This window comes from Capricornis sumatraensis, chromosome 4, assembly GCF_032405125.1.
Source record: "Capricornis sumatraensis isolate serow.1 chromosome 4, serow.2, whole genome shotgun sequence".
Classification (NCBI taxonomy): Eukaryota; Metazoa; Chordata; class Mammalia; order Artiodactyla; family Bovidae; genus Capricornis; species Capricornis sumatraensis.
This window is the reverse complement of record NC_091072.1, coordinates 86,937,550-86,957,133: the sequence shown is the minus strand read 5'-3', so window position 1 is coordinate 86,957,133 and position 19,584 is coordinate 86,937,550. Positions and strand designations below refer to the sequence as shown.

General features: G+C 35.4%; 1 protein-coding gene across 1 annotated transcript in view; it reads right to left on the bottom strand.

Annotated features, from left to right (window-relative positions):
- The window catches only part of CPNE8 (copine 8), a 258,480-nt gene that overhangs the window by 93,390 nt on the left and 145,506 nt on the right, over positions 1-19,584 (bottom strand). Inside the window, exons 7-9 of the mRNA XM_068969689.1 lie at positions 17,850-17,913; positions 7,102-7,205; positions 1,197-1,301 (exon numbers count right to left, since the gene is read on the bottom strand). Of these exons, the coding sequence (XP_068825790.1) occupies positions 1,197-1,301; positions 7,102-7,205; positions 17,850-17,913 (273 nt within the window). The remainder of the gene's footprint in view (positions 1-1,196; positions 1,302-7,101; positions 7,206-17,849; positions 17,914-19,584) is intronic.

The following is a 19,584-nucleotide window of genomic DNA, read 5'->3' as shown; positions in this document are numbered from 1 at the left end:
ATTTTCTAATTTTAATACTAGTCCAATTTTTACTTTAAAATAAGTTTTTAAAATCACATAGATTTTTAAATTGTTTAAAGAGAGTAGGAAATTAAACAGGAAAACCATTTATAGTTTGACACAGCTCTTCAATGAGGGGCATAGAGCTACTTTTCCACTCTTCAAAACCATTGTCTTCGTATTTTGACATTGAGTTTGTATTTCTCAAACTCAGCATAGATCAGAATCACATGGAAGGCTTGTAAAAATGTGAATTATGTGACCTCATGCCCAAGTGTTTCTGGTTCAGCAGTCCCGGGGGTGGGTCCAAGAACTTGAATTTTTACATTTCATCATGTGATGCTGATGCTGCTAACTATATTATACAATATAGTTAGAACTGTATTATACAAATCACGGTCTTAGAAAGAATGAGCCCAATTAAATAAAGTTGTGACATTATTAAATTAATAAAGTGACAGGCAAGTAGCATAATACATTTTAAGAACATCTAATGATATATTGGTAATGGATAGTTATTCCTATGATTTTAGTTAATAGAATAAATTCTAATTTTTCTAATATACAAGTAGTAAGATAAAATATGTTTTGGGGTGAGAAGGGGTTTTTATATAGTAATCTTACAATCCATCTTCATAAGAAAAAGAAAACACTTTGATATTAATAAATCTTCAGGTATCACCTACTTATTTGTAAAATACCAGAATCTCCCTGTTCTAGATCTATAGAACTTTTATAATTCAGTGACCATGAGAACAATGATGTCAAATAGGATTCTCAGGAGTACACAGGGTTGATGACATACATAATCATGATTTTACATCTTTTGTATATTTACATATTCCTTTCTAGAAAGATAATACCAAATGAAAACCTTGAGGCTATAAAAATTACGGGATACTTTTGAATATGTTAAAATAAACAAATATTCAATATATTTTTAGCAGTTTGCACATTTTTGTTTTTGAAAATTCAGTTAAATCAAATTTTAATTAGTCAAATTATTCCTCTTGCCCATATCATTGTGGGTAAAAAATGCTACTTAAAAAATTCTTAATAAGTCAACTATGCTTTTGTAAATACACATTTACATTGGCAAAAAAGCCATCTTAATTTTAAAAATTCAACTTAGATTATTGGATACAAAATCTACAGTGAGTATTTAAAACTCTCAGACAAGTTGACACTTATTTTACCTGTCATAATCACCGTTACATAAAGCTCTTACTGAGATCTTGAATGCTTGCCATACAGGATTTAGAGTGTTTTTGACAACTTCTGTTTTATGACAGATTGTAAAACTGTAAAAAAAAAAAAAAAGTTTTCCAGTTATTTTCATGATTTAGTTCTAATATATGCCTTAGTAATCATTTCTTTCTTTATATTTTGTTCAGAATACAGGTTGCCTGTCTCTCTGTTACTGTTATATCAGTGAATAAAAAGAGATTTGCTGTTTCAAAACTTTAAAGATTAGCTCATCATAACATATGGCAACCCACTCCAATATTCTTGCCTGGAGAATCCCAGGGACAGAAGAGCCTGGTGGGCTGCCATCTATGGGGTCGCACAGAGTCAGATACAACTGAGCGACTTAGCAGCAGCAGCAGCATCATAACATAAAGCAATGAGGGACTTTCCTGGTGGCCCAGTGGTTAAGAATCCGCCTTGCAATGAAGGGGACACCAGTTCTGTCCCTGGTCTGGGAAGATCCCACATTGCCATGGGCCAACTAAGCCCATGCACCACAGCTACTGAGCCTGCACTCTGGAGCCTGTAAACTATTAACTCCTGGGCCCATGTGCCGCAACTACTGAAGCCCACATGCCCTAGAGCCTGGGCTCCACAAGAGAAGCCCCCACAGTGAGAAGCCTGTACACCACAACTGGAGAATAGCCCCTGGTCTCTGCGACTAGAAAACACCCACATGCAGCAACAAAGACCCAGCAGAGCCAAAAATAAATGAATAAATATAAAAAAAATTAAAAATTGCAATTGTGCAATGAGTTTACTAAAAATGACCTGAACATTCAATAAATTCTAAAATTGGCTTGCAAATAATCACTGTAAAAATTGTAGTGAGATACTGTTGCAGTGAAAAAAGTATCTATTGGTTGCTAAACATGAAGGTTATCAGTAATTCTGATGCTGGGCACAGAAATCTGGTTAGAATGAGTCTAAGAAAGAGAAGAGAAAGAGGCAGAATGTGTAAACATTTTTGAGCAGTTTAGCTGTAATAAGAAAAAAAGAACTTGACGATAACTTAAAGGGGAAAGATAATCAAGTGAAAGGTGTGTTTTTTGTCACTTTTAAATTTATTTTTTCAAGATGAAATTAAGAACAGCAAGAGTGTATGCTAAAGGAAAAATACATTAGAGAAAGGACTATTTGTGATGTATGAGAGAAAGGGGAAGAAGTTTGGACTAATGTCTTGAAGTAGATGGGATAGTGGAAGTGGATGGGATAGAGGGCATCAATATGGAGTAGTAGGCCTTGGAAGCACTTGGATAATCATTTTGCAGAGCATGTGAGAAGGCCAAACACAGGGGTAGATATTGTGATGTGATTTTAAGGAATTTCTCCATTTGCTTCCATTGTCTTATTAAATAGGAAACAAGATAAACAGTAAATAAGAAAGAGGGAAAAAATGCATAAGTGTCTGGGAGAGAGGAACACTGATGTATTTAGAAAAAGGAATGATTTTTGAGGAAGGTCAAAGGCTTATTTAAGATTAACATAATGGATTTATACTAGAGATCATTCAATATGTGATTCTTTTTTTTAATCTAAACTTTTGATTATTCCTAGAGGGAAGAAAGATAGCAATTAAAGAATATATAATAAGGGGTAGAATCCATGAAACTTTAAACTAGTTTTCTGATTCAAATTCCAGTATTGTTTCCACCAAGCCATTTAATCTCTGGACATCAATCAGGTCCTGGTAATATTCTTGCCTAATGCAAACTTATGCTGCAGTTCATGAGCTATAAAATGTTTTAAATGATCTTGGTAAGAACAATACCTAAATTTAACTTTCACTAAACCCTTAGTCATGTAGTGTTCTAAATGCAGGGATCCCTCTTACAGTCATCAACATGAGAGTATTAAATAACTACACCATGGTGAACATATCGCAGCTAAACCCTATAAGAAAATAATTCCATTTTGAAAGACATTGTGTCCATTTTCCTCTTCACAGTCAAGAAAGAGTCTCTCTTCATTAAGAGATCAAAAAGAAACATAATATGAATGGATCATGTATTTATTTTAAGATTTATGGCATTAGCATTACACTCTTCCTGGTAGTAGCCTCACCTGTCTAAAGAAACTCATGTCACTAAATTGACAGAGCTCAAGAGAATATGCATAGTTTGTATAATGTGGTCAAATGCTCTCAAAGCTGAATCACCCAAAGCAATATAGGAATCACCTAGGGCAAAAAAAAACATTAAAAGAAACATAAATGATAGAGAAAACTCTAAAAGATTAATCAAAGTTACTTTGAAACTTCTCTTAATAAACTGACTCACCTTCTTAGTGAGCTACTTATAAACTAGGTAGTCATCTGTCATTCTCATTTGTAAAGCACTTATGGCAGAAAGTGAAGAAGAACTAAAGAGCCTCTTGATGAAAGTGAAAGAGGAGAGTGAAAAAGTTGGCTTAAAGCTCAACATTCAGAAAACGAAGATCATGGCATCCGGTCCCATCACTCCATGGGAAACAGATGGAGAAACAGTGGAAACAGTGTCAGACTTTATTTTGGGGGGCTCCAAAATCACTGTAGATGGTGACTGCAGCCATGAAATTAAAAGACACTTACTCCTTGGAAGAAAAGTTATGACCAACCTAGATAGCATATTCAAAAGCAGAGACATTACTTTGCCAACTAAGGTCCATCTAGTCAAGGCTATGGTTTTTCCAGTAGTCATGTATGGATGTGAGAGTTGGACTGTGAAGAAGTCTGAGTGCTGAAGAATTGATGCTTTTGAACTGTGGGGTTAGAGAAGACTCTTGAGAGTCCCTTGGACTGCAAGGAGACCCAACCAGTCCATTCTGAAGGAGATCAACCTTGGGATTTCTTTGGAAGGAATGATGCTAAAGCTGAAACTCCAGTACTTTGGCCACCTCATGCGAAGAGTTGACTCAATGGAAAAGACTTTGATGCTGGGAGGGATTGGGGGCAGGAGAAGAAGGGGACGACCAAGGTTGAGATGGCTGGATGGCATCACTGACTCAATGAAAGCGAGTCTGAGTGAACTCCTGGAGTTGGTGATGGATAGGGAGGCCTGGCGTGCTGCGATTCATGGGGTTGCAAAGAGTTGGACACGACTGAGTGACTGAACTGAACTGAACTCCCTGGAAGGAAAGTTATGACCCAACCTAGACAGCTACTAAAAAGCAAAAACATTACTTTGTCAACAAAGGTCCATCAAGTCAAGGCTATGTTTTTTCCAGCAGTCATGTATGGATGTGAGAGTTGGACTGTAAATAAAGCTGAGTGCTGAAGAATTGATGCTTTTGAACTGTGGTGTTGGAGAAGACTCTTGAGAGTCCCTTGGTCTGCAAGGAGGTCCAACCAGTCCATCCTAAAGGAGATCAGTCCTGGGTGTTCATTGGAAGGACTGACGTTGAAGCTGAAACTCCAGTATTTTGGCCACCTGATGCGAAGAGCTGACTCATTTGAAAAGACCCTGATGCTGGGAAAGATTGAGGGCAGGAGGAGAAGGGGACGACAGAGGATGAGATGGTTGGATGGCATCACCGACTCAATGGACATGGGTTTGGGTAAACTCTGGGAGTTGGTGATGGACAGGGAGGCCTGGCATGCTGTGGTTTATGGGGTTGCAAGGAGTCAGACATGACTGAGCGACTGAACTGAACTGAACTGATATGCTATATAGACAGCAAAAACTCAGTAATAATTCCAGCACTAGTGTCACTAGTGAAAACTCTGACAGGAGTCTGCTGCAGCACTAATATTCAGGAGTACTGCTATATACATATAAGTATGTGTATATATTTATTAAAAATAAGAAAAATATTTTTATTGAATAACCTGTATTAAAATAAATTGAGTTGTTTTTAAATGATTTTAGATTTTTAGATTAGTTGCATATTTTATTTAATAAATAAGTTAATACCATTTTTACAAGCATAATAAAATTATATATTATTCTTTTACCAGTGGCATTATATGTGTGATGGACTGAAACTCTATAATTGTGCAACTAATCTTTGTAAGTAAAGAAGTAAGAATAAAAGAGAGAATTCAGGAAATAGGTTGTTCAGACAGGAGTAAACATGAGCTTTATTCCTAGAAATTTTGAATGATTTTTTAGTTTTTTATTTTTAACTGTGTAAAAAACAGAAAAATATGATTATTTTCTTCACTGTCCAATATTTTTCACATAGGTAAAATTAGTGTTCAGATGTAAATGCTACTCTAACATTTTTACCACTAAAATACAAAAGAAGTATGCAAAATCTAACAATATGATACCATTACAAAAATAATCAATAGTTTCCCAGTGATTGTATCAACAAAATTCTACACTCTGTAAAGCATCATTTTATATTTCTGTATATTCACTTTAAATAGCAAATTTTCTATTTTTATGTACTATTTTATACTTATTACATAACATTAACATGTATAATTTCATTTATAATTACAGAAGGTTACCTTTTTTTTAAAACAGCCAATTCCTCTCATTTTAATCTCCCAATGACATTGTCTTTTTAGCTACTACTTTATTATGCATAGTTAAGGAAAACAGGAAACATTATACCATAAAATAATATAATAATAATAGCTAACATAATTCTTACATTAAGTAAGCTCTAAATGATTTTTGTGTAGTAATGCATTTAATACTCTCAACAGCCCTGGGAGGTAACTATGATTATTAACCCATTATACACAAGAGGAAAATGAGCCCCACATGAGTTTACTGAACTGAACTGATGGTCCCATAACTATTAAGTAGCAGGGTCACAGTTTATACCTAGGCAGTAGGACCTTTTTTAGCTCAATATTTTAACAATTAAACTTTCTCATTAATATCGAAAATACAATAAGAATCATAGAAAGTAATAAAAATGTATTTCATGGTAAAATCATATGTATTAAATTATACTCTATACAATGGAATACTACTCAGTCATGAAAAAAGAAATAAAACTTTGCCATTTGCAACAACACAGATAGACTTGGAGGGTATTATGCTAAGTGAAGTAAGTCAGACAGAAAAGACAAATACTATATAATGTCACTTATATGGGGAATTTAAAAAATATAACAAACTAGTGAACATAACAAAAAGAAGCACAGATACAGATACAAAATATCTCACAGATACAGAGAACAGACTAGTGGTTATCAGTGAGGAGATAGGAGATAGGACATAGGAGAAATACTGGAAGGGATTAACAGGTACAAAATATTTCACATAAAATAAGCTACAAGGATATGTTGTACAATGCAGGGAATACAGCCAATATTTTATAATAATTATAAGTGAGGTGCATCCTTTAAAAATTGTGAATCATTATTTCGCACACCTGTAACATATAATATTACATATCAACAATACTGCAATAAAAAATTAAAATAAATTATACTCTATATTTTCAAATCACATAGAAACCAGTCTAATCATAACTGGTAAAATATTCAAATTACTATGATATAATGAAAAATTTTCTTGAATGCCATATGTTATTGAAAAAACCATGCAGTATAAAAAGCAACCAATAAAAATCCATGTTCCTCACCAAGAAATCTGCTTAAGAGTTCAGTTCTATTAACAAAATACATTAGCTTCAGCATTTCAGGTTTTTACAAAATAATAAAGCTTCCATACTATTAATGCAATAGAAGAGGAAATATTTCTAAGAAGCTGAAAATCATTCATTATAAATATCAAACAAAAGTTATAAAATGCTTATAAAGTTATACATTGTTATTGAAATGAAAAAAATCCTATCAATTTTGTGAATACCAAAATATTGTACTGTTTATCAATTTAATAAGCTTCTCTAGAAAAATGATAATTTAAATAGCATACTTATCATAGACTTAAAATACATAAAATATAAATCTACCTGCCATCTTCATTACTTCGATAAAATACAAGAAAAGGATCTGATTTTCCAAAGAAGTCCTTCTTGTCCAATTTATTTGCACAAAATTGCATTAGAACAGCATCCTACAAACAAAATTAACATAAAAGCTCAAAATCTGGGTTATAAGTAACTAGAAACTAGAGATCACAAGCAAGACCTGACAAGAAAACAAATTTTCCATTTTCATACAAATGGCCAAATGTGGGAAAATTCCAGAAAACATGATACGTTTTAAGGGACTATAAGAGTAAAAAATTGACTCTTGGAAGTTTTTGTTCTAGTCACAGAATTATTATTTATTAAAACCCTTTAACCTTTCCTGCCCTGGAAAACTGCTAGTAAGCGAGATAAGTCCGTGTAGCCAATATTATAGGATCTCTATACACACCTTCAGTTATTCAGGTACACATTTTTAGGAGTTTTTTTTTTTTTTTCCTCAGGAAATATTTGTTAAGCATCTACTATGTATCTACCATGTATTAGACATTGAGATATATCAGATGATTAGATGAAGCATAAGACAGATCCACACTGACAACATAGTTTGCTATCTAAATGGGGAATAAAGTTCCTTCTTAATTAAGCAAAAGTGCACCACAATTTCTCAATAGCTGCATTTAAAAATAATTTGTATTATATTGGGCTTGAAATGAAGCACTTTAATTTTCACCCCCAATTTAGATCCCTTATTTGTATGCTAATTATTATATCAAACCTATTTTTTTATCAATATATATACTCAAGCACTTATAATCCTCATAACTAACTTAAATAAGATGAGGTATCATAAATCAAGGAAGTTAAACATTATTCAATGATGATAAACATATTTAAAAGGTATAAATTATATAGTAATTTAAAAATTAAAATCGGTATTCTGGATTTGATTTTCTTTAACTGAAAGCAGATGTTAATTTTTGAAGATGGAAGAGTCAAAGTAATTCATATTAAATCAAGAGGTCACATTTTTAAGTACTGCTTGGTGAAAATGTTGACAAAGATTAAAAAGGCACTCTCTCATTCACTGCTTCATTTTGCAGAGTTCAACAAAAGTTACTAAGCATCCATCTAATTCTCCTTATTTTCTTTCAGCAATTCCAGAACTCCATTCAGGAGGTGATACTATCTGTCTTTTCCATTGATTACTTCATTCATATACTTACTCAGCAAACATTTCTCAAGGAATGCTTAGACTAGAGTCTGGGAATGAAGAGATGGTTTCAGAGAAGTTTATAACTACAGATTTCTGGATTTCAAAAGCATATGGGGGTATTATTTTACTTTGTTATTTAACATATAGAAGTCATATAGAACTTCAACTTTACTGGTTGAACATCCATAATAGAGCAGGAAATACATGCCTAAGCTGGCATAGTAACAATAAATATTTTAAAGAAAACTGAAACAACAGAGAAAATAAAAATACGGACATCACCATCAACTCAAACTTTGCAACTGTGATCAATTTGAGGTTAAAAATCAAAAATTTCTTTTAAGGAAGTAGTGACAGAGTCACCCTCAAAATAAAACAATAAAATCCAGGCAAATTGAAAAGGAAGGACTGGTTTTACTTTTCTATTTCTTTTCTTTCCCTCTCATCTTCACATATATTAAAATGCCCTTAGGAGAGAGTGATTTTCCAAGAACATGGGACAAAGACTTTAGTCTTGTCACAGAAATAAAGACTCCTCTAAGACATTCTTTCAAAGCACCTAAAACAAAACATAAATTACCAAAAAAAACATTATGATGCACTTAAAATACACAGTAGAATTCTGAACTGTGTATATTTCAAATGGATGGTGAATCACACTTCAAAGAGTAAAATGAATTTTCATATGATCACTTTTAACGTGTGTATGCATGTTAAGTCACTTCAGTCATGTCCAACTCTTTGCAACCCCATGGACCGTAGTGCTCCTCTGTCCATGGGATTCTCCCAGGCAAGAATATTGGAGTTGGTTGACATTTCCTTCTCCAGGTGATCTTCCCAACCAACGGATCCAACCCATGTCTCTTATGTCTCCTGCATTGGCAGGCAATTTCTTTACCACTAGCACCAACTGGGAAGCCCGATCATTGGTAAATGTAATACCAAATTGTAGTTTTTCAAATTATATTTCATAAGGCTTGGAAAATGAATAACTCAAAATAAAACATTGCTTTCAGTGCACCAAATGATATAAACTTGTGGAAAATTCCATCTATATCAAACACAAAAGAAATCTAATTTCTGGTTAAAACACAAGCATCCACTTACTTTTAGAAATATAGGAACATCATTACATTTGTTTAAACTCTTATAATTAAAGCATCCTGAGAGAATTTTAAGACTTTCTTTAATACTCCATGCTAATGTAACAAACTTCCTAATGAAGAAATGCACTTAAATGTTTCACATTTCTAACAAGTTCTAACAAATTCAAACCAAACTTGTTCTGATTCAGTGAGTGACTCATCATCCACCCAAAGTGCTCAAGGAAGCTGTCCTTGACTATTCCTTTTCCTGACCTCTTACCTAGTTCATCTCCAAGTTGCAAGATGCTATCTCTAAAACATTTATAAATCTTCAGTCACCTGGATATGCCGGTGGCATTTGTTCACTTCTCCCTCTTCTGCTCTTGAGCCTATCCAACTGATTCTCCATTCAGCAGGGAGAATAATAGACTTAAAACATCAAATAAATAATTTTGTTCATAACTTAAAATTATTCATGCCTTTCCTTTGGATAAGCACAGAATCTTTAGCATAGTCTACAAAAGCTCAACACCAAGAAAACTCTGAGCAACCTTTTCCATATTCATCTGACAAAGTTTTATTTCAGTCATTCTCCAGCTCCCATCCCCTTGCTGACACACACCAGATACAATCTTTCCCTCTTTGGGCCCCGTATGAGTTGCATGTCCTGCTGGAAATCTTTATCATTACTTGGGGCTAAGCTAAAAAGGAATTTTCTCAAAGAGTCCTGGTTACCTCCACACAATATAAATTAGATTCTCCATGGTAGAATCAATATTTGTCTACAGAATCATCTGATTAATGTATATTGTTTTCAAAAAATACATCTGTGTTGAATAAAAGGATAGAGGTTGCTTGTTGTTATTTTTCTTGCCATTCTATTGCAAGCTTCCTTACCACAGAATAGCATATTATACATTTTGTGAATATTGTTAAATCAATCAGAATGAAAATATTATTTGTGGACAACTTGAAGCTATTTAAAAATACTGAGTGAGGAAACATTTCCAATATGACTTCAAAATTAATATCTATCCTAGAATTTGATAAGATATATCACAAAAGTTGCATTTGATATAAACTATGGAATACTAAGTTGAAATAATTAGGATTACCACACTACAAATAAACATTTGTATAAATTTATAATTTATCCATTTCTCTAATATGCCCCCCTTTTTAATATAGTAGGACATCGTTGGGTATCCATTTCTAATATAGTAGTGTGTACATGGTGATCTCCAACTCTCTAAGTATTGCTTCCCTCCATCCTTCTCCCCTAGCAACCATAAGTTGGTTCTTTAAGTCTGTGAGTCTGTTTCTGTGTTGTAAATAAGTTCATTAGTATCATTTCTTTTTAGATTCCACAACTAAGGGATGTAATACAATATTTCTCCTTCTCTGACTGACTGGCTTCACTCAGTATGTCACTCTCTAGATCCATCCATGTTGCTGTAAACGGCATCATTTCACTTTTTTTAATGGCAGAGTGATATTTCATTGTTTATATGTACCATATCTTTTCTACCCACTTCTCCATTGATGGCCATTTAGGTTGTTTCCTTGTCTTGGCTATTATAAAAATTCTGCGATGAATATTGGAGTGCATTACCTTTTCAGATAATGTTTTTCTGTGGACATATGCCCAGGAATGGAACTGCAGGGTTATATGGTAGCTCTATATTTAGTTTTTTAAGGAATCTCCATACTGTTATCCATAATGGCTGTAGCAATTTACATTTTCACCAATTGGGTGGGAGGGTTCCCTTCTTGAAAAACCCTCTCTAGCACTTACTGTTGGTGGATTTTTTTAAGATATCCATTTTGATTCTAGGTTTGATTTACATTTCTCCAATAATTAGCAAGGTTGAACATCTGTTCATTTGCCTGTTGGCTATCTAGGTCTTCTGTGTGTTTTTTGTTTGGGTTCTTTGCTTAGATGATGTTAAGCCTCATGTGCTATTTGTAAATCTTAGAGACTAATCTCTTGTGGGTCATTTCATTTGCAAATATTTTCTCCCAATCTGTGGGTTATCTTCTCATTTTGTTTACTGTCTTCTTTGCTGTGTAAAAGCTTTTGAGTGTAAGTGGATCCCATCTGTTTATCCCTGGTTTTTTTCTCATTACTCTGGGAGACAGACGAAGATACTGCTGCAATTTATGTCAGTGAGTGTTCTGCCTATGTTTTCCTCTAGGAGTTTTACAGTGTTTGGTCTCACATTTAGGTCTTTGATCCATTTTGAGCTTATTTTTGTGTATGGAGTGATCTAATTTCATTTTTTTACATGTAGGTGTCCAGTTTTCCCAGCACCATTTGTTGAAGAGATTGTCTTTCCAATATTGCATAGTCTTGCCTCCTTTTTCATATATTAATTGGGCACAGGAGTGTGGGTTTGTCTCTGAGTTTTCTATCCTGTTCCATTGATCTATATGTCTATTTCTGTCCCAGTACCATACTGTTTTGACTACAGCTTTGTAGCATAGTCTGAAGTTGGGGTGTCTGATTCCTCCAGCTCTTTTCCTTTCCCAAGAAAGAAATACAGTCCCTTCTTAATTCTGTAACGAACCACCTGGGGGAGATACATACACATCTCGAAGATATTGTGGATTCTGTTCCAGACCACCACAATAAAGTGACCATCACAATAAAGCAAGTCACATCAATTTTTTGGTTTCCCGGTGCACATAAACGTTATTGCTCACACTACTTTTTCTACTAACTGTTCAGTAGCATATGTCTAAGGAAACAATGTACATACTTGATTTAAAAATACTTAATTGCTAAAAGTGCTAACCATCATCTGAGTCTTCAGCAAGTCACAATATTTTTTGCTGGTGGAGGAGCTTGACTTGATGTTGACAGATACTGGCTAAACAGGGTGATGGTTGTTGAAGTTTGGGGTGGCTGTGGCGATTTCTTAGAATAAGACAATGATGCAATTTGGGATTTCCCTGTAGCATGCAAAGCTATTTGCTAGCATTTTCCCCATAGTTAGAACTTCTTTCAAAACCAAGGTCAATCCACACAAATCATGCTGCTGCTTTGTCAACTAAGTACATATAATATTCTCCAACCCTTGCTGTCCTTTCAATAACCTTCACAGAATCTTTACCAGTAGATTCCATCTGAAGAACCCACTTTCACTGCTCATACATAAGATGCAGCTTGTCATCCATTCAAGCCTTATCATGAGATTACAGCAATTTAGTCATATCTTCAGGCTCCGCTTTCTATTCTAATTCTCTTGCCATTTTCACAGTATCATCAGTTACTTCCTCCACTGAAGTCTTAAACCCCTCAAAATCATCCTCTTGTGAGGGTTGGACTCAACTTCTTCCAAATTCCTGTTAATGTTGATATCTAGGCCTCTCCCCATGAATTATGAATGTTCTTAATGGCATCTAGAATGGTGAATCCTTTTTAGAAGATTTTCAATTGACTTTGCCCAGATCTATTAAAGGAATCACTATGACTTTATGAAATGTATTATTTCATATAACTTTCTGGAATGTGGAAGCTATAACTTTATGAAATGTATTATTTCTTAAGTAATAGGAATTGAAAGTCAAACTTACTCCTTGAGCCATGGTTTGCAGAATTAGTGTGTTAGTGAGCATGAAAATAACATCAAACTCATACATATCCATCAGAACTCTTGTGTGGCCAGGTACATTGTAAATAAGCAGTATTATTTTGAAAGGAACCTTTTTTTTTTTTTTTTCCCTGAGCAATAGGTCACAACAGTGGGCTTAAATGTGCTGTGCTGTGCTAAATCACTTCAGACATGTCTGACTCTGTGTGACCCTATGAATGAACTGGAGCCTGCCAGGGTCCTCTGTCCATGGGACTCTCCAGGCAAGAATATTGGAATGGGTTGCCATGTACTTCTCCAGGGGATCTTCCCAATCCAAGGATCAAACCTGGATCTCTTATGTCTCCTGCATTGTCAGGTGGGTTCTTTATCACTAGCACCACCTGGGAAGCTCCTGGGCTTAAATACCCAGCTATAAATAGGAATGAATTTGAGTCAGGTCTAATGAGGTGGATGAAACTGGAACCTATTATACAGAGTGAAGAAAGTCAGAAAGAAAAAGACAAATACTGTATGTTATTAGCACATATATATGGAATTTAGAAATTTGGTAGTGATGATCTGACATGCAGGGCAGCAAAAGAGACACATATGTAAAGAACAGACTTTTGGACTCTGTGGGAGAAGGTGAGGGTAGGATGATTTGAGAGAATAGCACTGAAACATTTATAATACCATATGTAAAACAGATGACCAGTGCAAGTTTGATGCATGAAGCAGGGCACCCAGAGCCAGTGCTCTGGGACAACCCAGAGGGATAGGGGTGGGGAGGGAGGTTGGTGAGGGATTCAGGATGGTGATACAAATGTATACCCGTGGCTGAAACTTGTATGTTTGGCAGGAACTGTCATAATATTGTAAAGTAATTATCCTACAATTAAAATAAATTAATTAATTTACAAAATTCAGTAAACCACGTTGTAAACAGATATGCTGTCAATCAGGCCTTATTGTTTCATTAATAGAGCATAAGCGGAGCAAATTGAGCATATTTCTTAAGGGCCCAAGAATTGTCTAAATGACGTGCTCCAAGTGTGCTCAGTCGCTAAGTCGTGTCTGACTCCTTACGACCCCACTGACTATAGTCCACCAGGCTCATCCGTCTGTAGGATTTTCCAAGCAAGAATACTGTAGAGGGTTGCCACTTCCTTCTCCATAGAATCTTCCTGACCCAGAGATCAAACCTGCATCTTCTGTCTCCTTCATTGGCAGACAGATTCTTTACCACTGAGTCACATAAGAAGCACCTTTCTAAATGGAAATCACCTTACAGTTACCATCTACAAGACGAGAGAGTCAGTCTGTCCTCTGAAGCTTTGAAACCAGGCACTTATTTCTCTTCTCTAGCTATGAAAGTCCTAAATTGCATCTTCTTCCAATAAGGCTGTTTCATCTACACTGAAAATCATTTATTTAGTGTAGCAACCATCATTCAGAGAAGGCAATGGCACCCCACTCCCATATTCTTGCCTGGAAAATTCGTGGGCGGAGGAGCCTGGTAGGCTGCAGCATGGGGTCGCGTCGCGAAGAGTCAGACACGACTGAGCAACTTTACTTTCACTTTTCATTTTCATGCGTTGGAGAAGGAAATGGCAACCCACTCCAGTATTCTTGCCTGGAGAATCGCTGGGACAGGGGAGCCTGGTGGGCTGCCGTCTATGGGGTCGCACAGAGTCAGACATGACTGAAATGACTTAGCAGCAGCAACAGCAGCAGCAGCACATGAAATTGCCTTCAAGAACTTTTCCTTGGGTCATTTGGCCCAAAAGGACTAGCTTTCATCCTATTCAGCTTGGCTTTAGACAGCCACTCCTCAGTAAGCGAAATCATTTCTAGCTTTTGATTTAAAGTGAGAGATGTGTGAATCTCCCTTTCACTTCAACACTTAGCAGCCATTATAGGGATATTCAGTTCAGTTCAGTTCAGTCGCTCAGTCGTGTCCAACTCTTTGCGACCCCATGAATCGCAGCATGCGAGGCCTCCCTGACCATCACCATCTCCCCGAGTTCACTCAGACTCACATCCATCGAGTCAGTGATGCCATCCAGCCATCTCATCCTCGGTTGTCCCCTTCTCCTCCTGCCCCCAATCCCTCCCAGCATCAGAGTCTTTTCCAATGAGTCAACTCTTTGCATGTGGTGTCCAAAGTACTGGAGTTTCAGCTTTAGCATCATTCCCTCCAAAGAAATCCCAGGGTTGATCTCCTTCAGAATGGACTGGGTGGATCTCCTTGCAGTCCCAGGGATTCTCAAGAGTCTTCTCCAACACCACTGTTCAAAAGCATCAATTCTTCAGCGCTCAGCCTTCTTCACAGTCCAACTCTCACATCCATACATGACCACAGGAAAAACCATAGCTTTGACTAGATGGACCTTTGTTGGCAAAGTAATGTCTCTGTTTTTTAATATGCTATCTAGGTTGGTCATAATTTTCCTTCCAAGGAGTAAGTGTCTTTTAATTTCATGGCTGCAATCACCATCTGCAGTGATTTTGGAGCCCCAAAAATAAAGTCTGACACTGTTTCCACTGTTTCCCCATCTATTTCCCATGAAGTGATGGGACCGGATGCCATGATCTTCGTTTTCTGAATGTTGAGCTTTAAGCCAACTTTTTCGCTCTCCTCATTCACTTTCATCAAGAGGCTTTTTAGCTCCTCTTCACTTTCTGCCAGGATATTAACTGTCCTAATTACTATATTGTTGTGTCTCAGAGAATAAGAATGCCTGGCAAGAGGGAGAGAGATGGGGGAATGGCCAGTTCATGGAGCAGGCAGCACACACACTTTTTTGGTGCCCAAAACAATTACAATAGTAACATTGAAGACCACTGATCACAGATCACTATAACAAATGTAATAATAATGAGAAATTTTGATATTTTGAAAAAACTAGTAAAATGTGACACAGAGACTAGGGTGAGCAATACTACTGGAAAAATGGTGCCAAAAGACTTTTTCATCACACATCTGTGACAGGCCTTCAATTTGCAAAAAGTACAATATATGCACTATGCAATAAAGTGAAGCACAATAAAATGAAGTGCACCTGTATGAAGACTTTTAGCAGTTTACAAATGTAAAAATTAAAGCTCCAAAACTTTTTACTTGGCCAAATAGTGAAAGAGACATATTGAAATTTAGGTGTCCTGATTCTACATTGTATGCTCAAGTTAACAACTGGCAATGTGTTTTCAAGAAAGTACTTGTCAATCTGATAATTTCTAATATGAAATAAAATTATTTCATGACAAATTGTAAGTGATAATGCTTGATATTTTTAAAGTACCATAAAATACTTAAAACTTCGATGAATTTAGAAGCTGCCATGCTAAGTGAACTAAGACAGAGACTGAGAAACACTCTATGACATCTCTTATATGTGGAATCTAAAAGGAAATAATAGAAACAAACTCACAGACTTAACTTATGGTTGCTAAGGGGATGGGTGGGGGGAAGGGACACTTAGGAATTTTGAGATCAACAGGTATATTTTGGGTTCAACTGCTATATTTAAAATAAAAAATCAACAAGGTCCTACTAGGTAGCACAGGGCACTCTGCTCAATGTTATGTGGTAGCATGAATGGTAGGGAAGTCTGGAAGAGAATGGTGACATTTATATATGTGGCTGAGTCTCTTTGCTGTCCACTAGAACTATCACAACATTTTTAATTGGTTATACTTCAATATAAAATAAAAAGTTAAAAAAATAAATAAAACACATTCTCACTTCTGAAGTTAACTATGATCACTACTTTGAGCACACTTGTTTCTTCTACTCTACTAGCACAGCCATATTATTTCACTGATGGTGATTATCAATGTCTTTAGCTAAGAATCAGAATGTAGGATGCATATGTGAAGTTAGGTCAAGATTCCTAAAAATTAAAAAATTCTAGATCTATAATTTCTAAGTATGGGAAATATGTAAAAAATAATTAGTATTATTAATGAATATATTGAAAGGAAATTTCAGATGCTTTAAAAGCTTTATTTTCATAAAGAGTGGTGAAAATGCCTCTAGATCACTAAATAACATATTCCACTTCATTTGCATGGAAGCTTTATAATTTTCTGTTTCTCCAAATTAAACAACAGAATTGAAAGCAAAATATGTTTAAGATGCAGACTGGCAATACTCTCAATCTATGCCCTTGATATGTTACATCTATTTCAAAACAAAACTTAAAATAGTTTGTTCATTAGCACAGTTATACAAAATAATATCAAGATTTTGTCAAAATAGCATTTTAATATCACAATAAAGAATATGTATCCTCCATCATATAAACACAGATATTATACACATATACAAATTCAGAGACAAGAAGTATGAAAGCTGATTAGGTCCACACATCACAACCAAAACTAGTCATTTTCTAAGATTAATAAATATACACTCCATGTTATTACACTCAGTTGGAGTGGTAGCTGGTTATTTCTATAAATGTGGGCTTCCCAAGCTAAGAAAATATGACACCATATATAAATGCTGAATTCAGTCAGAAATATAGAAAAACAAGTATGTTACACAAAATGGTTACAGACAATTGACTAGAAATATTTCTTCAGGATCACATATAAAATCTTCAAATTTTTATAAAAATTTAACTAATACAATTGATGATTCCTTATATTAATGCCACCTCAAAATGATATTAGGTTTTATTTTAACAATTTCTATTCATTAGAAAGACTGTTAAATCTGGACTATAGAATGTAGCCTCTCTAGCTGAAGTACTACCTAAAATAATATTTTTATGAATCATAGAATTATATAATTTAGTTTTAATTATTTTTGCTAAAATTACTCAAGAAAAATCATTTAAATATAGTTTGAGAAATACCATTTCAAAGACGTTTGGAACTACTGTTTAATCCAAAGAAATATTTACTTACTCTGCAACAGTTTAATTCCTCTGCTGTAAGTATGATTGTACCACATTTCTTCCCTGGAATTCCTCTAAAACAACAAAAAGCATATTTAAACACAATGATATTTCTATTAATATTATATAGCAAATAAATTAATTTTAAATATATATGCTATTTTTATATAACCAAAAAAAAGCATACTACTAATAATTGTGCTCTAATAAAATATATCCCGTTTCAAACTTGAGTTTATCCTACTACCAATAAAACCACATTTACTAATAGATCCACACTTACTAAAAGATCCACAATTACTAATAAATCTTTTCAACATGTCAGTACTTTGCCCAAGAATCTCCAATAGCTTCATACTGTTTATAATAGATAATTAATACAATATAATGCAATATCTATAATATGAGAAATATTCTCCCATGACTTCTAAGATATCTATTATGTGATTACAATGTATCCCTAATTTGGTTTTCAATATTTCTTTCTTCTTTCAATATGGTTATTTATTTGGGCTTATTTTTTCTTTGTGCCAATTCCTACAGCTTAGCAGACTACAGTGTGTTGAAACTCTTCCCTGGTGTTGTTGTTCAGTCATCTAGTCATGTCTGACTCTTTGTAACCCCATAGGCTGCAACATGCCAGGTCTCCCTGTTCCCCACCATCTCCCGAAGTTTGCCCAAGTTCATGTCCATTGCTTCAGTGATGCCACCCAGCCATCTCATCCTCTGAGGCCCTCTTCTTCTTCTGCCCTCAATCTTTTCCAGCATCAGGGACTTTTCCAATGAGTCAGCTGTTCCAGTCAGATGACCAAAATACTGGAGCTTCAGCCCCAGCATCAGTCCTTCCAACTAGTATTCAGGCTTTATTTCTCTTAAGACTGACTGGTTTGATCTTGCTGTCCAAGGGACTCTGAAGTGTCTTCTCCAGCACCACAGTTTGAAGGCATTAATTCTTCTGTGCTTCACTTTCTTTATTGTCCAGCTCTCACAACCATACATGATCCCTGGGAAGATTATAGCCTTGACTCTACAGACCTTTGTTGGCAGAGTAATGCCTCTGGTTTTCAACATACTGTCTAGGTTTGTCATCGCTTTCCTGCCAAGAAACAAATATCTTCTGATTTCATGGCTGCAGTCACCATCTGCAGCGACTTCAGAGCCCAAGAAGAGGAAATCTGTCACTACTTCCACATTTTCCGCCCTTATTTGCCATGGAGTAATGGGGCTGGATGCCATGAACTTAGTTTTTTTGATATTCAGTTTTAAGCTGACTCTTTCACTCTCCTCCTTCCCCTCATTAAGAGGCTCTTTAGTTCCTCTTCGCTTTCTGCCAGTAGAGTGGTATCATCTGCATATCTGAGGATGTTGATGTTTCTCCTGCCTATCTTGATTCCAGCTTGTAACTCATCCAGCCTGGCATTTCTCATAATGTGCTCAGCATATAAATTAAACAAACAGGGTGAGCCCTGTCAGACTCTTTTCTCAATACTGAAACAGTTGTTTCATACCAGGGTTCTAACTGTTGCTAAGATATGATACCAAAAGGTGAATCCCCCAGGTCTTAAGGTGTCTAATATGCTACTGGAGAAGAGCAGAAGAGAACTACAAATAGCTCCAGAAAGAATGAAGCGGCTGGGCCAAAGCAGAAACAGCTACCAGTTGTGGATGTGTCTGGAGATGAAAGTAAAATCTGAAGCTACAAAGAACAGGATAGCATAGGAACCTGGAATGTTAGGTCCATGACT